The sequence below is a fragment of the Phyllostomus hastatus genome, unplaced genomic scaffold (assembly GCF_019186645.2).
Source record: "Phyllostomus hastatus isolate PE091 unplaced genomic scaffold, TTU_PhHast_1.1 phas_contig_312, whole genome shotgun sequence".
NCBI lineage: Eukaryota > Metazoa > Chordata > Mammalia > Chiroptera > Phyllostomidae > Phyllostomus > Phyllostomus hastatus.
This window is the reverse complement of record NW_025333849.1, coordinates 1,922,694-1,941,332: the sequence shown is the minus strand read 5'-3', so window position 1 is coordinate 1,941,332 and position 18,639 is coordinate 1,922,694. Positions and strand designations below refer to the sequence as shown.

At 41.5% G+C, this 18,639-nt stretch overlaps 1 protein-coding gene across 3 annotated transcripts in view; it reads right to left on the bottom strand.

Annotated features, from left to right (window-relative positions):
* The window catches only part of FANCC (FA complementation group C), a 306,859-nt gene that overhangs the window by 32,881 nt on the left and 255,339 nt on the right, over positions 1 to 18,639 (bottom strand). For all 3 annotated transcript variants that reach the window (XM_045839834.1, XM_045839833.1, XM_045839835.1), the window contains 2 exons: positions 14,765 to 14,921; positions 747 to 799 (listed from right to left, as the gene is read on the bottom strand). In XM_045839834.1, coding sequence (XP_045695790.1) covers positions 747 to 799; positions 14,765 to 14,921 — 210 coding nt within the window. The remainder of the gene's footprint in view (positions 1 to 746; positions 800 to 14,764; positions 14,922 to 18,639) is intronic.

The window sequence follows — 18,639 nt, the reverse complement described above, 5'->3', positions numbered from 1 at the left end:
GGTGATTTACTGTTGTAAAAATTTCTTTCCCTAGTGTCTGCCGCTGCTCTGAAGCCCCTACCACTGACTGCGAGGTGGAGTGAGACAGAAAGGGCAGACATCCTGGCCATGCTAGCAGCCTTGAAGAGACTGCAAACCCTCTCCTGGTGACAAGCTCCTAAGCAGGGGTCAAGTCTCCCAATACTGGTCAGCCATTACCTAAACTGGTGCCCAGTAGTCTCATCTCTGAGCACTTGTAAATCCAATGTGTTTCCCAAGAAGTGCTCAATTTGCAAAATAAAAATCAATGTGTTGTAAGATAACTTGCATAGCTGATTTTACCTTTCAGAAGAGGTCTGTTAAGATAGAATTATTTATTTCTTTTTCCCATTTTTTCCTTAGCTTTAAAAACCCTTTTAAAAGATTGGTCAGCCCTCATGTGGTGAAGGGAGTACACTGCTACACTTTGTTTTGAACTGAGAAAAAGCCCACGTAACCATTTAATGATTAAAAATCTAATTCAACTCTTTTGTACCATTATTATTAGAATTTTAAAAGGTTAAAAAATAAAATTATTTAAATTCTTAAGCATTGGCTTTTAAATATACATGGACATTTGGGCTTCACCAAAAAGCTCAGAGGAGTCAGATGGAATCAGAAACTAATTTGCCCATGATACAGCCAGAGACTACCACAGAATTTTTTATTTATACTTGGAAATTGGGCATTTTAAAATCAATTATATGCAGAAATAGCACAACATTTACCTGAACATTTCATCAACTATTCTGAATATGGCAGGGTGACAGGCTGCTTCAGGCTGTAAAGGAAAAGACCATGAGAAAGTAAAATATCAGAAGCATTTCATCAGTAAAAACTTGCTATTAACAGGCAAATGAGTTGTCTAGAACTGCTGGTGGCTATAAAATGAACCTAGCTTTCTGACTTGTGTGAAACTGTGAGAAGACAGCTGTTTACAAACCAGGAGGAGGTTTCTTGCTAGATACCCAAACTGCCGATGCCTTGATCTTGTACATCCAGCCTCCCAACTGAGAGAGCTTTCCTGTGCTCCATGTGAAACCTCACATTTGGATCATGGACATCAGTTTCAGCACCCTGCATTCAGTTGGGGCCAGATGGAAGGGCCATTTCACATCCTACTATTTTATCTGTCATTACCTATGGCAAGCAACTTCCCCCAGGTGTATTAAATAGTTAATGGACTAACAAATTGCCATTTCCTTCAGTAAAAAGGCTGAATAAAACTTCCAGTCAAGATGGAGGCATAGGTAAATATGGCTCACCTTCTCACACAACCATATCAAAATTACAACTAAAGTACAGAACAATCATCAATCACAATTGTCAGAAATAGAGTTGATTAGAAGTCCAACAACTATGGAATTAAAGAAACCACATCCATCCAGACTGGTACAATGGGCTCAGATGCAGAAATGTGGAGACGTGGAATGGGCTGGTCCCACATCCATGTGTAGTAAATAAAAAATGGGAGGGATACCTCAGGAGCAAGGGGTGCCAGCCCAAAACCGGGGTGCCAGCCCAAAACCAGGGTCCCCAGCCCAAGGTTCCAATGCCAGGAAGATAAGTCCCAATAACTTCTGGCTGCAAAAACTAGCAGGGATTGGCTCAGTAGAAGAAACTGCTGATTTCCTGAGCAGTTCCTTTTAAATGGACCACATACAGACTTACTCAGACTCACTACCTCTGAGCTCCAGCACCAAGGTAGGAGCTTGAAAGGCATATGGCAACTGAGTGGCATCAGGGGGAGAGCTGGGGGACAGCTTTCTCCCAGACAGAACTGTGGGCAGAGGCCATCATTCCTTTTCTAAGCCCTCCCCACACAGAACCACAAATCAGCAGGCCAGTGCCATATCTGAGACTCCATCAACCTGCCTAACACTGTTTGTTCCACACTGGTGATTCCGAGTCTCCATCCCACCCAATTATGTGCCCACTCAAGTTATTAACAGTGGCTTTTCCATATGAATGGCTGGTCTTGGCTCATGCTTCAGACTTTCCTAAATCCTCTCAAACAAGTAACAGCCAGTCTTAGTGAGCCCCTAGACCCCATACTCTTGCTAAGTGGCCCCAGGCCTGGCCCCGCCACAAAACTAAAGCCTCCCTCGCACACTTTCTCCGACTCTTATTAATTGAACGCTATCACTTTAAGGAATTTATTTTCCTTAGACAGACACCGGTGACGGGCGGTGTGTGCGTGCTTCATGGCCTTATTCAGTTAAGCACTCTATTCTTAACTTACTGCTAAATCCACCTTCAGTCCTTGGTTTCATGTAACCAGCCTACGTTCACAGCATGGACTTGCTATGGTACCTCTAAGCCCAGCACAAGTAGCAGCCAAATGCAAATTGTTTCATAACTTCTTCCACATGGCCCCAGACAGAACACGACCTTGGCCTGCACCACTTGGGAAACCCCACAGCCTGCACAGCCAGTGGACAGCTAGAGACCACATTGGAGCACAACCACACAATCACCTGGACAAGTGACATGCTCAAGGGGCAGACTCAGTGGATTCCAGAGCCCAGACGTTGGTGGTCAGTGGACAGACAGTCCTTGCAGCTGACTGGCCTGGGTAAATCACTGCCATTAACCTGCCAACAGCAATCAAAGCTCAACTATAAAAGGAGGGTGTCCCACTAGACCCTACAGGATACCCACTACATTAGGCCATGCTACCAAGACAGGAAGTCATAGCAGCTCTACCTAACACATAGAAACACACACAGGAAAGCTGACCAAAAAAAAAAAAAGAAAAGAAAAGAAAAGAAAAACAAAGAGACATGGCCCAAATGAAAGAACAGATCAAAACTTCAGAAAAAGAGCTAAATGAAATGGAAATAAGCAATGTATCAGATGCAGAGTTCAAAGTACTGGTTATAAGGATGCTCAAGGAACCTGGTAAGGATCTCAACAGCATAAGAAATACCCAGTCACAAATGAAGAATTCACTAATTAAAATAAAGAACAATTTACAGGGAAACAATAGTAGAGTGGATGAAACCAATAATCAAATCAATGATATGGAACATAAGGAAGCAAAAAGCAACCAACCACCCAGAACAAGAAGAAAAAAGAATCCAAAAAAATGAGGAAAAGTATAAGGAGGCTCTGGCACAACTTCATATGTTCCAATATTCATATCGTAGAGGTGCCAGAAGGAGAAGAGAAAGAACAAGAAATTGAAAATCTATTTGAAAAAAATGGGGACTTCCGGCAAGATGGAGGCATAGGTGGACGCACTGTACCTCCATGCACAACCAAGATTAGAACAACAATTTAGAGGCAGTATTCTGCCTCTAAACACCCAGAACTGACAGAGAATTTATTTGAATGGAAGTTGGACAGCCAAGAAGTTGAAGTAGACCCATTCATCCAGACTGGTAGGAGGGGCGGAGAGGAGCAGCCGGCTGCGGGTCACAGCACGGATGGCAGCGCAGAAAGCAGAGAGCAGTGGGTGCATAAGACAACCAGGAGCGCGTAAGGCATCTGGGGCGCTCAAGATCGCAGCAGGTGGACCCTGAGCTCGCAAGCGGCAGCTGGCATACCCAGTGAGGCAGCGATTGTGGACCAGGGCAGAGCGCGCAACCCAGGATCCCAGAGAAGGGACTGAGGTCCCAGGAGAATGGAGCTACCACCATTGTTCCCTAGTACCCTTGCCCCTGCCCACACTTACAACGTCACAATCTAGCAACTGGGGTGCCCAGCCCTGGTGAACACCTAAGGCTCTCTGCCCCTCACCGTAACAGGAGCGACCAGACCAAAAAAAGAGAGAGACAGAGAGAGAGAGAGAGAGAGAGAGAGAGAGAGAGGGGGGGGGGACATGTCTCAAACAGAAGAACATATCAATGCCCCAGGACTCATCCTTTTGAGCGACCAAGAGATAGCCAACATATCAGATGCACAGTTCAAAACACTGGTGATCAGGAATGCTCACAGAACTGGTTGATTTTGGGAGCAAATTAGATGAAAAAATGCAGGTCACCATAAAAGAGATGAAGGAAGATGCATGGAGAGCCAATAGTGATGGGAAGGAAATGGGGACTCAAATCAATGGAGTGGACCAAAAGGAAGAAAAAAACAACCAAACAGGAAAGAATGGAGAAATAAGAATTCAAAAAAACGAGAAGCTTAGGAACCTCCAGGACATCTTTAAACATCCCACCATCAGAATTATAGGGGTACCAGAAGGGGAAGAGGAAAAAGCAACAGATTGAACACGTATATGAACAAATAATAAAGGAGAACTTCCCCACTCTGGCAAAGGAAATAGACTTCCAGGAAATCTAGGAAGTTCAGAGAGCCCCAAAGAAGTTGGACCCAAGAAGAAACACACCAAGGCACATCATAATTACATTAGCCAAGGTAAAAATGAAGGAGAGAATCCTAGAAGCAGCAAGAGATAAGGGGACAGTAACCTACAAAGAAGTTCCCATCAGACTGTCAGCTGATTTCTCCAAAGAGACCTTACAGGCAAGAAGGGGCTAGAAAGAAGTATTCCAAGTCATGAAAGGCAATGATCTACATCCCAGATTACTCTATCCAGCAAAGCTTTCATTTAGAATGGAAGGGCAGATAAAGTGCTTCTCAGATAAGGTCAAGTTAAAGGAGTTCATCTATTTTATGAAATGTTAAAGAGACTTATCTAAGAAAAGAAGATACAGAAAAAACACGTACAGTAAAAGGACAGCAAACTCACAATTATTAACAACCACACCTAAAGCAAAACCAAAAGAAGCTAAGCAAACAACTAGAACAAGAGCAGAACTACAGAAATGGAGATCACATGGAGGGTTAGCAACAGGGGAGTGGGAGGAGGAGAGAGGGGAGGGGGAAAAGGTACAGAGAATAAGTAACATAGATTGTAGGTTGGAAATAGATAGGGGGAGGGTAAGAATAGTATGGGAAATGTAGAAGCTAAAGAACTTATAAGTATGACACATGGACATGACTAAATGGGGTGATATGGGTAGGAGAGGGTGTACAGGGTGGAGGGGAGTGAAGGGGGGAAAATGGGACAACTGTAATAGCATAATCAATAAAATATATTAAAAAATAAAAATAAAAAAGAAATATCAGCTATAAAAAAAAGAAAATCTATTTGAAAAAAATGAGAGAAAACTTCCCTAATTTGGTGAAGGAAATAGACATACAAGTCCAGGAAGCACAGAGTCCCACCCAAGTTGGACCCAAAGAGGCCCATTTTAAGACACATCACAATTAAAATGCCAAAAGTTAAAGAGAGAATCTTATAAGCAGCAAGAGAAAAGTTAGTTACCTATAGGGGATTTCCCATAAGACTGTCAGCTGATTTTTCAAGAGAAACTTTACAGGCTAGGAGGGACTGTCAAGAAATATATTTTCATGACTTTAAGTCATGAGAAACAGGGACCTACAGCCAAGATTGCTGTGCCCAGCAAGGCTATCATTTAGAATCAAAGGACAGATAAAGGGCTTCCCAAACAAGAAAGAACTAAGCAGTTCATCATCACCAAGCCATTATTATATAAAATGTTAAAGGGACTTACTTAAGCCCTGCTTGGTGTAGCTCAGTGGACTGAGCACAGGCTGCGAACCAAAGAGGTTCACCGGTTCGATTTCAGTCAGGGCACATGCCTGGGTTGCAGGCCATGGTCCCCAGTTGCGGGAACACGAGGGGCAACCACACATTGATGTCTCTCTCCCTCTCTTTCTCTTTCCCTTCCTCTCTCTCTAAAAAATAAATAAATGAAGTCTTTTAAAAAAAAAAAGAACTTAAGAAAAAGTAGAAGATCAAAACTATGAACAATAAAAAGGCAAAAAAACCCCTCCCATATCTTTCAACAATTGAATCTACAAAACAAACTAAGCAATTAAGAAGAAGAGAGACAGAATCATGGATACTGAAAGCATTTTGATGGTTGCCAGATGGGAGGGAAGTGTGGGGGAATGGGTGAGGAGGTGAGGGGATTAAGAAGTACAAACAGGCAGTTACCGAATGGCCATGGGAATGTAAAGCACAGTATAGAAAATAGAGCAGCCAAAGAACTCATACACATGACCCATGGACATGAACTATGGTGTGGGGATTGCCTGAGGGAGTGGGATGTACTGGGTGGAGGGGGCAAAGGGGGAAAAATTAGGACAAGCATAAATCAATAAAATATAATTTAAAAAAAAAGAAAATTAACACAATCCTTGGAGTTAGAAAAAATGGAAAAAGCCTTGCATACAAATGCATACAGTGATTCATTCTCCTGGGGCAAGGAGACTATGGGCAAACTTTATTTCCTCTATATATTCATGTACGTTCCACATTTTCTACAATAAGCCCATATGATCCAGAAAAAAGACAGTCAACAAGTATCACAGAATAATTTAAAATGCTTTCTAACGGCATGCAGCCATGAAACACAGAGCCTGCCTGTGTTGCTAGTTTTATTGCTTTTGACCTCCTCACATGGCCTAGAAGTATCTTAAGGTCAGATCTGGGCCAGCTATCTTTTCCTTCCTATTAGGTGATGAATACATAATAATTTAATATTTAGGAAAGCAGTGACCACTTCCACATTGGACTAAATAGTATTGCATCTGAGTGCATCATGAATTTAGCAGTTTAAATTATCTAGTATGAAAAGATGGTTAATAAAAAAATCAAGATACCATCACCTTGAATGATGAAAGTGATCTAATTTAGTTCACAAATATCTTTGTGATGGGTTTCGATGGTTTAAATCTGCAGAAGCCGATCTACTGTGGCCTGGGTGGGGCTTTAGTGGGCCTGACCAGGTTCCATATCCTTTTGACCAGAGCTCAAAGCATGGGATTAAGCCAAATGAATATGCCATCTGTGTCCTAAATCGGATGTTTTATAGTAGCATCCAAGTGTTAGTGGATGAGGCTCTATAGGGAATTTCTTTGAGTCATATCATGCTTGGTATGACTAGCTTTGGAAAATACTTTTTCATACCCTCTCTCCCAATTGAAAAAAAAAAGAAAAAAAGAATAAAGGATATACTTTGTGTCTCACGGTTTCTGAACCACCTGAGGAAAGAATGGTGCTTATATCCACAGGCTTTGTTTTCCACTGTTGGTTCGGCACTGGTGTTTTGGGTTGTAACATTGAATGTGTGCCATCTAGTGTTCACACTCTGCCACTACAGGCTGTCATAGAGGGCCCTGGGCAAGGACATCACCACTTGTTAAAATGATAGGGTGATCTCCTATTAATTATTTGAAGAGATTTGTGACTTACGAAAAAATCAAACAAGAAGTGAAAAGCAAACAGCATGTCTGGAAGAAAAGTGATTCGTCAAATCTGCCAGTTTCATACATAGACAACATGCCTCCTGAGTAAACACTCTCCTAAGAGTGTTTATAAGACCAAGCAACACGACCACGTACATGCCCACAGGGAGACAGAGAGCCTGAAAACGTACTGGTAGAAAACCAAGACTAAATGATGACAGGACCATTCCTTTTGTTCTAAATGGTCTAACTACTCTAGAACCACTCTGTAAATTTGATGCTAGTAGAAAATCATTCAATACAAATTACGGAGATTTACAAATGGTAAAGAAAAGGATGGTCCAATGTGTAGAATATGGCTACCATGGAAATCAAAGGGAGAAGCAAAAAAAAAAAAAATCTGATTCAGTTTGCTAAAAGATTAGAGCTTGGACTGCTTTTCCTTTATGCAATGGTTTCTAGCAAAACATCTTAATCCAATGTTTTAAATTTCTCCAGACTCTGTGGAATCTGACTGCTCTCTCCACACCAATGCACTCACTTCTTCAATTTCTTTCTGTCCATATATTTCAGACCCTTGGTTGCTGTCAACCTGCTTCCACAACTTGTTTAGCTTTAAAAACAGATACGATACGAGGAGGCAGGAAAACCGTGTTGAAACAGCAATGGCAGAAATTTTTATTTTAAAATATCTCCCTTGCCATGCCAGAGCTGTGAACAGCTTTTTCTCATCCGTGGCCTTTACTGATAGTTGTTAAAATGAGACTCTTCACACTTTCCGAACACATAATTTCAGGGTCATTGAGTCACCTCATGAAGCTCAGTATGCTCACAGGCCAGGCATATGTCCCAGTGATATCAAATCACAAAAGCAAACTTAAACTGCTTTTCTTATCAAGGGAATCCTTCAAATAGAATTAAAGTCTTAATTCATGGTTCTTTAGAAGCCATAACTTTCCCCCTTTTTACAGCATCCTTTTGAGGGAAGAGGCAAACATTTTAACCTGTTTCCTGTTTGACTTGTAATATGGGACCCTACAGTATATACCACAAGCCACTCTGCAGCCCACAGCTACAAACCCTAGCTCTGAAGCCCCACAACCCAGGCAATTACCTTTCCTATTAAAATGAGGAAAGAAAGAAAACCTTTCTTGGAGTCCATCTGTTTGTTTGATTTTCTCCATCCTACCAAAATCTGTTTTCTCTTCCTTCTCAAGCTTTTCTCTTCTCTCTTCTCCATGTGGTCTAATAATTTCCATGTACTGATTATTTCAAGTCTAGAGAAACTACGTCACCAGAAGGCAATCAGTAACATGAACTTTGTCTTTCTTCCAGCTCCTGACACCACCTGCATTTCTTTCATTAAATGTCGGAGGATGAATGGACAATAATGATAAAGAGCTCTGGACTCTGGCTTCCTCTTCTTATGGACCAGATTGTTCTGCTGGATGTATATCCCCTTCCCATCTCTCACAGCTACCCAGAATGGCATTGTTTATCTTCTCTGTGTCTAGGTCAGCTCATTCTCGTACCTCAACAAAACAAGGAAAGACTAACTCAGCCGAGAAGAAATGTACAGTGGCCATGTTCTCCAGGACTGCATTGTGGGGAGAAGTGAGAGAGAAGCCAGCTTGTCACTCTGTACCGTGAGTTTTACAAATAACATCAATGTTCGCTCTCTGCCCTCAGTGTCTACTTTGTCATTTTCATTCTGATTCATCAATTATTAATACAAGCCACTTGCCACTTAAAAGAGGCCTGAGAACACAAAAGAACAGATTTCTCAGGAAGAAATCTTGCCTTCTATTATTTCTGAATAATAATTTCTGTATGTGTGCATGTAAGAGGGAGAGAGTATAGGGATGGGTGGGGGGAGGGGAAGAAAGAGAAACTACAAATCAGAGAGGGAAATGATACTATGGTTTGAGGTAAGTACAAAACTGAATACCTCTTATAAAAAAATTTAAAGGTAGTAAAGAAACACACAAAAAAATTCTAAAGTCTTTCCATTTATCACCTTTCATAGATACTTTCCCTTAGCAATAAAGAGAGAAATAGTAGATGAGAGATAAGAATCGGAAGTTGAGGAAGACTGGGAAAGATTCTCTTACATAATCTATTTTAATGTAGTTTAAATATTTTACTCAAGAATGGTCTTTTCTCTAAAGAAATGGCTGATTAGAAGCTTTCCCTCCACATTACCCACCAACTAGGAATCCTGTCCCTATGTAGCTGATTCTTTCACACTTGTAAGAGGTCCTTGAGTTAACATATGTACATAAATAACAGGGTTACTACTACATTCATCAAAACATAAATTTCTTCTTCAAAAAGTATTCTTCAGAACATTCATTTTAACAGTCAACCTCTTTATTGACTATAAAACCAAAAACAATTTGGTTTTAAAAAAATCTACTTCAACAAAACCTTCACATCTATCATGTAAAATAAGACAGCTTTATATATATATTTCTTTTTATTATATGATTTTTTTCTTTCCTACTTTGAAAATACTAAACATAAGGCTATAAATATCCCTTTTACATTTTAGGATCTATTTTGTTTCAAAACATTCAAGTTTCTTTCAATAAATTTGAGATGAAAAAATATTCTTTCTTTATAATCTTTACCAGATGTTGTTTATACTAAAAGCAACTTTTTTTAGCACTCAATAATACAAATATTGTTTAATTAGTGATAAATCTGCCATTTCTAGGCTTAAAAAAACATAACAAGTACCAAATGTACTTTTGTGTTTTAACTTTACCTGAACTCTCTCAGTGTTAAGACACAGGGATGCTGGTTCTGGATGCTCAGAGAAGCCCCTTGTATCTGAAGCTCTTCTTTCCAGCCTGGCCCATTGATTGGCCTGCCTCAGTTAGCTTGCGCAGCCTGAGCAGAAAGAAAGCTCCTAGGCCCCCCCACCACTTCTCAGCTCAGCCTCTCAGTGACAATGACCTCCCAGGTCGACCACTGCCCTGTTTTTATTATTCATTTTCTAATTTTTTTTTCCTCTCCCTTCATCTCTGACTGGTTGAAAAGCTGTCCATCCCCAACAGTGTAAATGGAACTTACAATCTGGGCCTTTTTCTCTAAGGAAACAGTGCTGGGGGATCTGGTGCCCCCCTGAGGTACACACTGGGAAGTGCAACTACTGTCCGAGATGCAGATTGTTTACCTTTTAGCCAGAAGCATAAAGTGCCAATGCCACTTCCCTATTTGACCACTGCTAAATTATCTACTTCAGCATTTCTTAAATTACATTAATCACATTAAAGAACTCAAAAAAGAAATGCTTAAAAGACTGCTAATAAAAAAGCAGGAAAAGCAAACCCAAGAACATTGGTAAGAATTATTCAAACACAGAAAACTGACACAACCCAGGATGTGGAAACAATTCTTCAATGTAATCTTTTATTTAAGGAGAATTATGTTTGGAATTTTGTGTAAAGGAAATTTCTTTTTCTTTTTGAAGTGACTATGACTGCGCTCTGGAGAATGAGGACAAGAAAGCATCCTATCTCATATTAGATTGAGGGGGACATGGAGGTACCTGCATGTTTTTTGTTTTATTCTTAAGGTCTTATTAGACAAAGAAATAATTTTTCTCCCCAGTTTTATTGAGCCATACTTGACATGATAAAGAATGAATTTTAATTGAGCTATTAAGATGTTCGAGTAGGAGAGAATACTAAGAGTATTTTTTAAATTGAAAATCTGAATAAACAACAAAATCAACCCTGCCTCATTTGCCCCTCTCCACCTTCCTCTGCTCCCTGCTCTCTTGTGGGCAAGTCTGTCCTGTGAAGGTGAAGGAGCTGCTCCTCTCAGCCCAGCTTGAGGGGTAGCTGGCATGTAAGGTCTGCTAAAGAAGAGCCAAGGAGAGGGAGTAGAAGCCAGGGCACATCTCGGCCTTGGTGTGTAGGAGGGCAGCCAAGCACAGTGCCCCACTGCCACCCAGCCAGCACTTTTCATTCAGATGTGGGATATAAACAACAGGTTTTTGGGCTCCACAAACGGACTTGTAGCTGGAAAACATAAATAACATTCTTCTGGTTCTGGGCCAGCCTTGGGAAACCAAATAGTCAAGAAAGCTGCATAATTACCAAGTGGTGTTCACTGCTTTTGGTAATATCAGTTTAAGTAAGGTCTGAAGCTATGGATTATGGTCTTGCAGTGCCTGTTCCATCATGGGAAACATAAGACCATTTGCTTTCTAAGTTTAATACTGTGACTTATTTAGAAGTCACTGAAGTGGCAGGTGGCCTTGTATTTGGGAAGTGGGGAAGGGGGTGTTCAGCCAACAGAAGCCTAAGAGTTTAAGTCTCAGGCGTAAGTTTGTTTTTATTTTAGAAGTTATATAGATATGTGTATAAATATGCATTCACATGGAATTCAGGTGATATTAGATTAGTGCCTTATTATTCAGTCTTAACGGAAAATGTCAGGCCTCTTAGTACCTGAGACCAAAAAAACATTTGGGAAAATCATTTCCCTTCATGCAACCTGTACTACACTTTTTTTTTTTTTGCAACATCTTGGTAACTATAGAATTTCCAGGGCTAATTCCAGATAGTCCCAAGAGATGGAAACATAATTAACAATGCTCCATATAAAATACAAGTTACGTAGACCATCACACTGTAATTACACTCAAAATTCAACTCTTATGTAATAGGCATCAAGTTTCTTTTAGAGGAAAGCACAGCACTTCCATGCTATCTGAGTCTTCCAGATCTCTGATACTTCTGCACGGTCCTGTCACTGCACCAAGATACTGTACTGTGATAAATAAATCAGATGATGCAATTAGGAAGCAAGTGCTTCAGGTTACCCTTCTAATCGCTCAGTCACAGGCTTATTTCAGCCTGCTTGTTTTTTCTGGCACTGCAGGCCTGTGATGCCCAAGGAGAGCAACCCATGCCAATCAGGAACTTCCGGCTCTGTACTGTAATTACCTCCTTGAATCGAAAGACACAGAAAGGTCACATCCTGCCAATGCCACAATAAATTAAACCAAATAACACCCTCTGGAATCTCCCTTTAACCATAATGGAAGCTCTGAACTTCTACACACATGATCTTGATAAATGCTTCTGTACATCAACTGACTTCGAAGCTGTTGGACTAGGGAAGATTATTTCCAACTCTACACTGCAGACTGAAGGTTATACAATGCAAACGTTGAATGAGAGTGCCTGCTTTTTCTCTCCCTCATTCATAGCAATATCCCGTGCTTACTGAAGAGTTGCAGAGTTGCTCAGGCTTCATGGATACAGGTAGAAGAGACATGGAGAAGGTTCAGAGAAGAACCACAGGACCAGTGAAAAGTTACAGAATCAAACCAAATCAGCTCCATGGAGCTGTAATTTTTCTATAGAGAGAAGACAAAGAAATTTAATAAAGAACCGGAAAGCAAGGAGCTTAGCTCATTACTATATTTTGCCAATGAAAAAAGAACAGAGAAAATTAAATTATAGCACGTTCATTTAATATAGAAATACAGAAATTTCCCTGATAATAAAGGTAATGCTTGGAATGCTATGCCAGGGACTTCTTAAAGCCTTTGTTTATTTAAAAGTTTATTGTAATTATTTTTTAAATTTTTAAAAAAATATTTTATTTATTTTCTTTTATAGAGTGGGGAAGGAACGGAGAGAAATATCAACATGTGGTTGCCTCTTGCACGCACCCCCTTAGTGGGGACCTGGCCTGCAACCCAGGCACGTGCCCCCAACTAGGAATCGAACTGGCGACCCTTTGATTTGCAGGGCAGCATTTAATCCACTGAGACACATTCTTATTTCTGACCTTAATATGCAACTCTTTTGAATGGTGAGATCAAGCAGTAATTTTTCTTAAAAACAAACAAACAAACAAACAAACCTTTCTTTGGGCTCTCTCAGCCTTTATACCTGTCTGCCTTCCTTCTTTCTTTTTTCTCCCCTATCAAACAGTATAAATTTTCAAATCAGTTGGGTTCAATTTGTGCCACTTAACTTACAGGTGAAAGCAGCATGGCCACTGATGACTGTATCACAAGCCAGTCACTTGGGAGGACCCAGATATGAAGGCAGAGAAGAGCCAAGGACATAAGGGAAAAGGCAAGCGTGGCCTTGGACTGTCACACGTACACTGCTGGGGAAGGGACTGGGATCAACCCTGAGACTCAGGGAGAGGAAGAAGGCAACTGTTTCGATTATGATTCCTTTACGCAGCCCCCAACTTGAAAGAGAAAGGGAAAACAGGAAGTTACAACCAAATTAAACAAATAGAAGCTATCTGGGAGATGGGGGTTGTGTAAATTCAGCAAACTTCAGAACACTCCATGGGCTTCACACCTCCCAAATCTCAGCTTCGTGGGAAGGATGAACATGCTTTCCCGCCCAGTTTCCTGGCCACCAACTTAAGATCTGACTGTTCACCATCTCTCTCTAAACTAATTTTAACCATCTGTGCAAAAGGAGGAAATCTCTGTGCTGTATCTCCCCCAGGTTACCAAGTTAATGAGAAAGCATGTGAGAGCCACTGAAGTTCCTGTAAGACAGATGCCCTGGGAGCATGGCACTTTCTTGTAGTTTTTGAATTATTGCTTCAGGGAGCACTGGTTTTTATTCTTGTTCTTACAAAAATGCACATAAATTCCAGAGCTGCCTCCCACAGAGGGAAAACACCCAGACTGGCCAGGTTCTGAGAACTGCCTGGGGAGCCTGCTCCATAAGCTCCTGACTTACCAGGCCTAAGAAGTCCTGAGAAGAAGGGAGATAGGCAGCCAGTGTACAGAGCTAGGTTTCAAGGCAGGCAGGCTTACACCAAAAGAAAGCTTAACAAAATTCTTAGTTGTTTTAGCCATTTTTTTGAGGTTCTGTTTTGTTTCTCTTGAGTATTTTATTTTTCCTCTAGTGAAGAGCCAAAAGTTTATTTTAGAATGTTTTCTTTGTTAATTGATTCTTCCTGTGGTTCTTAAAATTTTCATTTTTCTAAAACTTACTTTTCATGTGGAAATAAGAAATACTGTTTTTAAAAAAGTTTATTAACCAAATATTAGTTCTTATGAATATACCACATAAGGTGCAACAATCAAGTAAATCTTGAGTCTCTCCTCATTTTTGACATATGCTGTAAATATGCAGAAAAGCCCCCTACATTAGGTATTTTTATTTTTTACAAGATTTTATTTATTTATTTTTAGGGAGAGGAGAAGGGAGGGAAAAAGAGAGGGAGAGAAACATCAATGTGTGGTTGTCTCTCATGTGCCCCCACTGGGGACCTGGCCTGCAACCCAGGCATGTGCCCAGACTGGGAATTGAACCGGCAACCCTTTGGTTCTCAGGCCAGCGATCAATCCACTGATCCACACCTGGCAGTGCACTGTTAGGTATTTTTAAAGTAAAATGTAAATACATCAGTACTTGAAAGGTCTCAATAGCTCTTTTGTTTACATTTTTTTCCTTTGCTCAGACCAAATGAAATGATACCCAACACCTTTAAGGACTTTTCTCCTCATACCAGCACATACCAGCAATGAATCTTTCATAAAGCATTCGATCCTTCTCAGAAAATTTCTCTCACTGAAGATTAGCTTTTCAAAAAGATGCAGCATTGCTTTTTCAAGGCTGGGAAGGTGTCGTAGCCAGAGGCAGACTATAGCTGACTTGGGGAGAGAAATCTTCTTCCTTTCAGTAGAAATAAAATTTTAAAAAGAAATGGGTTACAGAAAATAGAAGACTAAGAGAGTTGAAAATGCAAAAATAAAACCAATTTGTAAATCTCTTCCTCATGGTCACAGCAGTAGTTAATGTTTGTAATATCAAAGAATACTGACCAACTATCTATTTGCAAAATAATGTGAATATGCTTCCACTTCAACTAAAAAAATTAGAGTAATGCTCAAAGAAAAAAATGCTTTCAAAACAATAAACAAATATATAGTGATGGAAAACAGAGTGGTAAAAGATGAGATGGAAAAAGGTCTTGAAATACCTAGGCACATGCAGTCCTAATTTAAGAAACGGTTATGCTTGGAAGTGCATTATGATGGTGTGTGGAATCGAACCTGGGTTTGAGTCCAAGATCTACCACCTACTAACTCTATGACCTTGGGAAAGTTACTTAACTGTTAAACCTCAATTTACTCATCTTTAAAGTGGGCCCATTTCCCTCACAGTGTTGTCAGAATAATCATATGCAGTAATAACACATGTAAAGTGATTAGCACAGTGCTTGATGCTCAGTATTTCAATAGTAAATATCCAATATTTAATAACATATTTGTAAATCTGTTGCTTGAAAGTTAAAAAATACTTTTCTTTAGTCTTGGCTGGGTAGATCAATTGGTTGAAGTGTCGTCCTATGTACCAAAAGGTTGTGGGTTCCATCCTGGGTTGGGGCATATACAGGGGTGAGGGGCACAGCAACCAATCGATGTTTCCCACTCACATCAATATTTTTTTTCTCTCTTCCTTCCTCTCTCTCTAAAAAAAAATCAATAAAATCCTTGGGTGAGGATTTAAAAAAATTTTCTTTACTAACAATTTCACAGTTGGTGGTTATAGTCTGTTTTAATCCCTGGTTGATCCACAACATGAGACTGTATAGACTGCAACCATTTTATGTAGCTCATTTTCTATAGGAAAAGATATCTGGAGGTTCCTCCTGTGTGTATCAGGGGTCCTACTTCCCCTCTGGGAAGGAGCATGAGGGGGACCTCTGTCTAATGCTGAGCCACTGGGCCTAATCTGGCCTGGTGGGACTTATCTGTCTTCTTTCAGCCCAGGTGTTCTGAAGCTTGCGGCATCATAGGCAGCAGGGTGCTTTCTATGTTCTGCAAGAAAATGTTTACTGCTTTTAATAAGGAAAACAAAAGCTGGGGCATGAAGGTTCCCCATTACACAACAACTCCTTCAGTATCTATCTTTCCCTTCACCATCACTTCTGGGCCATTCCTCTGCAGGAGCTAGCTAGAAGCCCAGGGAATGGGCACAGGGCAGGAAGTGAATAGACAGGAGACACAGGGTAGCAGTTTCTAGTGGCTTCTTTTTTTCTTCTCCCTCGGCATAACTCCTGCAGACCTTGTCCTGGATTAACTCTGAAGAAAGACTAGAAGAAGCTGAAGTTTTGTAGGGTCTGTCACAAAAGTTAGCAGAAAGGCAGGAGAAAGGGAGAGAGTGAGAGATGTCCCTCCTCTGATCCTCTTTCTGATCTCACATTCTCACCTTGAGCTTCAACTCTTCTGGGAAGTCTTACAGGACCCCCTTCTCCTACCTGCACACACCTGGCAAAGAAGAGTTGCCACCATGCCCCAACCCTATATCACCTGGCATATTTTGGGGCCACACTATGGATATCCTCTATTGCATCATCTATGGGCTGCCTTTCCCAAGCCACCTCCCCTATTATACTGGATGGCAAGGAGCTGGTGGTCATTCAATCAAAGATGACTAAGCACTTCCTGTGTGGAACTAAATGTGCCAGGTGCAGACCAAACAATCGAAAACAAAACAATCTGTACCATTAGCAGTTCAGGGCCCAGTGAGAGGTGTGCATATGTACATACACATACCAAATTGTGATAAAGGCAATGAAGGAAAAGGATAGGCTGAGGTAAAAGAGAGTAATGGGGACGGGGGAGGAGGGAACTAATTTAGATCAGGTGGTTGGGGATTAGCTAGGTGAAAAGAAGTGGGAAGAGATTTTTAACAGAGGGAACAGGAGTTGTGATAGCCCTGAGTCAAGGAAGAGCAAGGGCAAAAGAGAAAGGTGACCCAAGGAGGAAAGGTGAGGTGACCTGAGATATAGCTCGGCAGTACCACAGGCCATGATAAGATTTTAGGATTTTATTCTCTGGTTATTCTGGCCCAATGATTTTAAACAAAGTTCCAGGATGCAGAGAAGTGCCAGGATGCAGTTTACATTTCAAAGATCACTCTGGGGGAACTCCCAGTCAAGATGGAGGTGTAGGTAAACATACCTCGCCTCCTCACACAACCACATCAAAATAACATCTAAACGAAGAACAACCATCATTCAGAACTGTCAGATCGACCTGAATGGAAGTTGGACAACTATGTAATCAAAGAAACCACATCCATCCAAACGTAGAGGTAGAGGGGCAGAGATCAAAAAACGCTGCCACATGCAAGTGTGATGGATAAAAATTTGGGAGGGATACGTCAGGAGTGAGAAGTTAAAGTCCCAGCCCCACACCAGGCCAGCAAGCCCAGAGTTCCAATGCCAGGAAGGTAAGTCCCCATAACTGCTGTTACAGGGTGCAGCCAAGAGGGGTGACCCCAAATAGGCATTTGAAATGGGGTCCAGAACTCAAGGTGTCCAGGAGATTTTAAGATGTCTCCACCCCTTCCCCCACAGGTGTCAGTTGGGGGAAAGGGCACACAGAGCAAGAACATGCAGGACAGCTTTGCAGTTAATCCATGGCAAGGTCATTTGACATACCTATAGCCTTTAGCTGGTCACTTAGATATGCTAAATAGCTATGGCCATGCTCAAGGCCAGGGGGATGGAAAGGGACCTCCCCTCCAAGATGGGACTGGGAGGCAGGTCCCCCGAGTTACAGTGCCTGTGTGGGAGCTTGGAGAAGATTGGCTCCATGACATGGGGTCACACCTGCCCAGACCCATGATGGCAACCAGAAAAGCTGGAGAAGACAGCAGATTGAGGGCAAGTGTGGCCAAGTGTGGGAGGAGTCGGAAATGGGGCTGCAGAAGAAGATTGGCTCGGGGATTTAAACCCAGACACGGCAGCCATTGAGGAGAGAACCATGCGGCTTTAGCAGATTGGGGACTCCCGTGGCCCTGGGAGAGAGGACCACATGCCTTTGCCAGAGTAGGGACCCCTGCAGCTTTAGAAGGGGGAACCACCACCTGGTTTTAGTAGAGATCCCGGTGACACAGCTGATGGTGCCAGGAACCCAGGGAGGTCTCCCAGTCAAGACGGAGTACTAGATAGGAATAACCAGAGGACTGCCTGAGCCATGGACTTCTATTTTCTTTCCTGAGATACGGTACTCTGGACTGGGCAAAGGGGGAAGGAAGGAAGGACTGTGTCTGTTTGTGGGTGTTTTTTTTTAAAAAAAGATTTTATTTACTTATTTTTAGAGAGGGAAGGGAGGGAGACAGAGAGAGAGAGAGAGAGAGAAACATCAATGTGTGGTTGCTGGGGGTTATGGCCTGCGACCCAGGCATGTGCCCTGGCTGGGAATCGAACCTGGGACACTTTGGTTCCCAGCACGCGCTCAATCCACTGAGCTACGCCAGCCAGGGCTGTTTGTGGGTGTTTTAAAGGGACTTTAGGATTTTTGATGAAGACATTAGGTCACTACTTTAAGTCTGTATAGCATTAAATAAACATTTCCTTTCCTTTTCACGAATCTCTGGC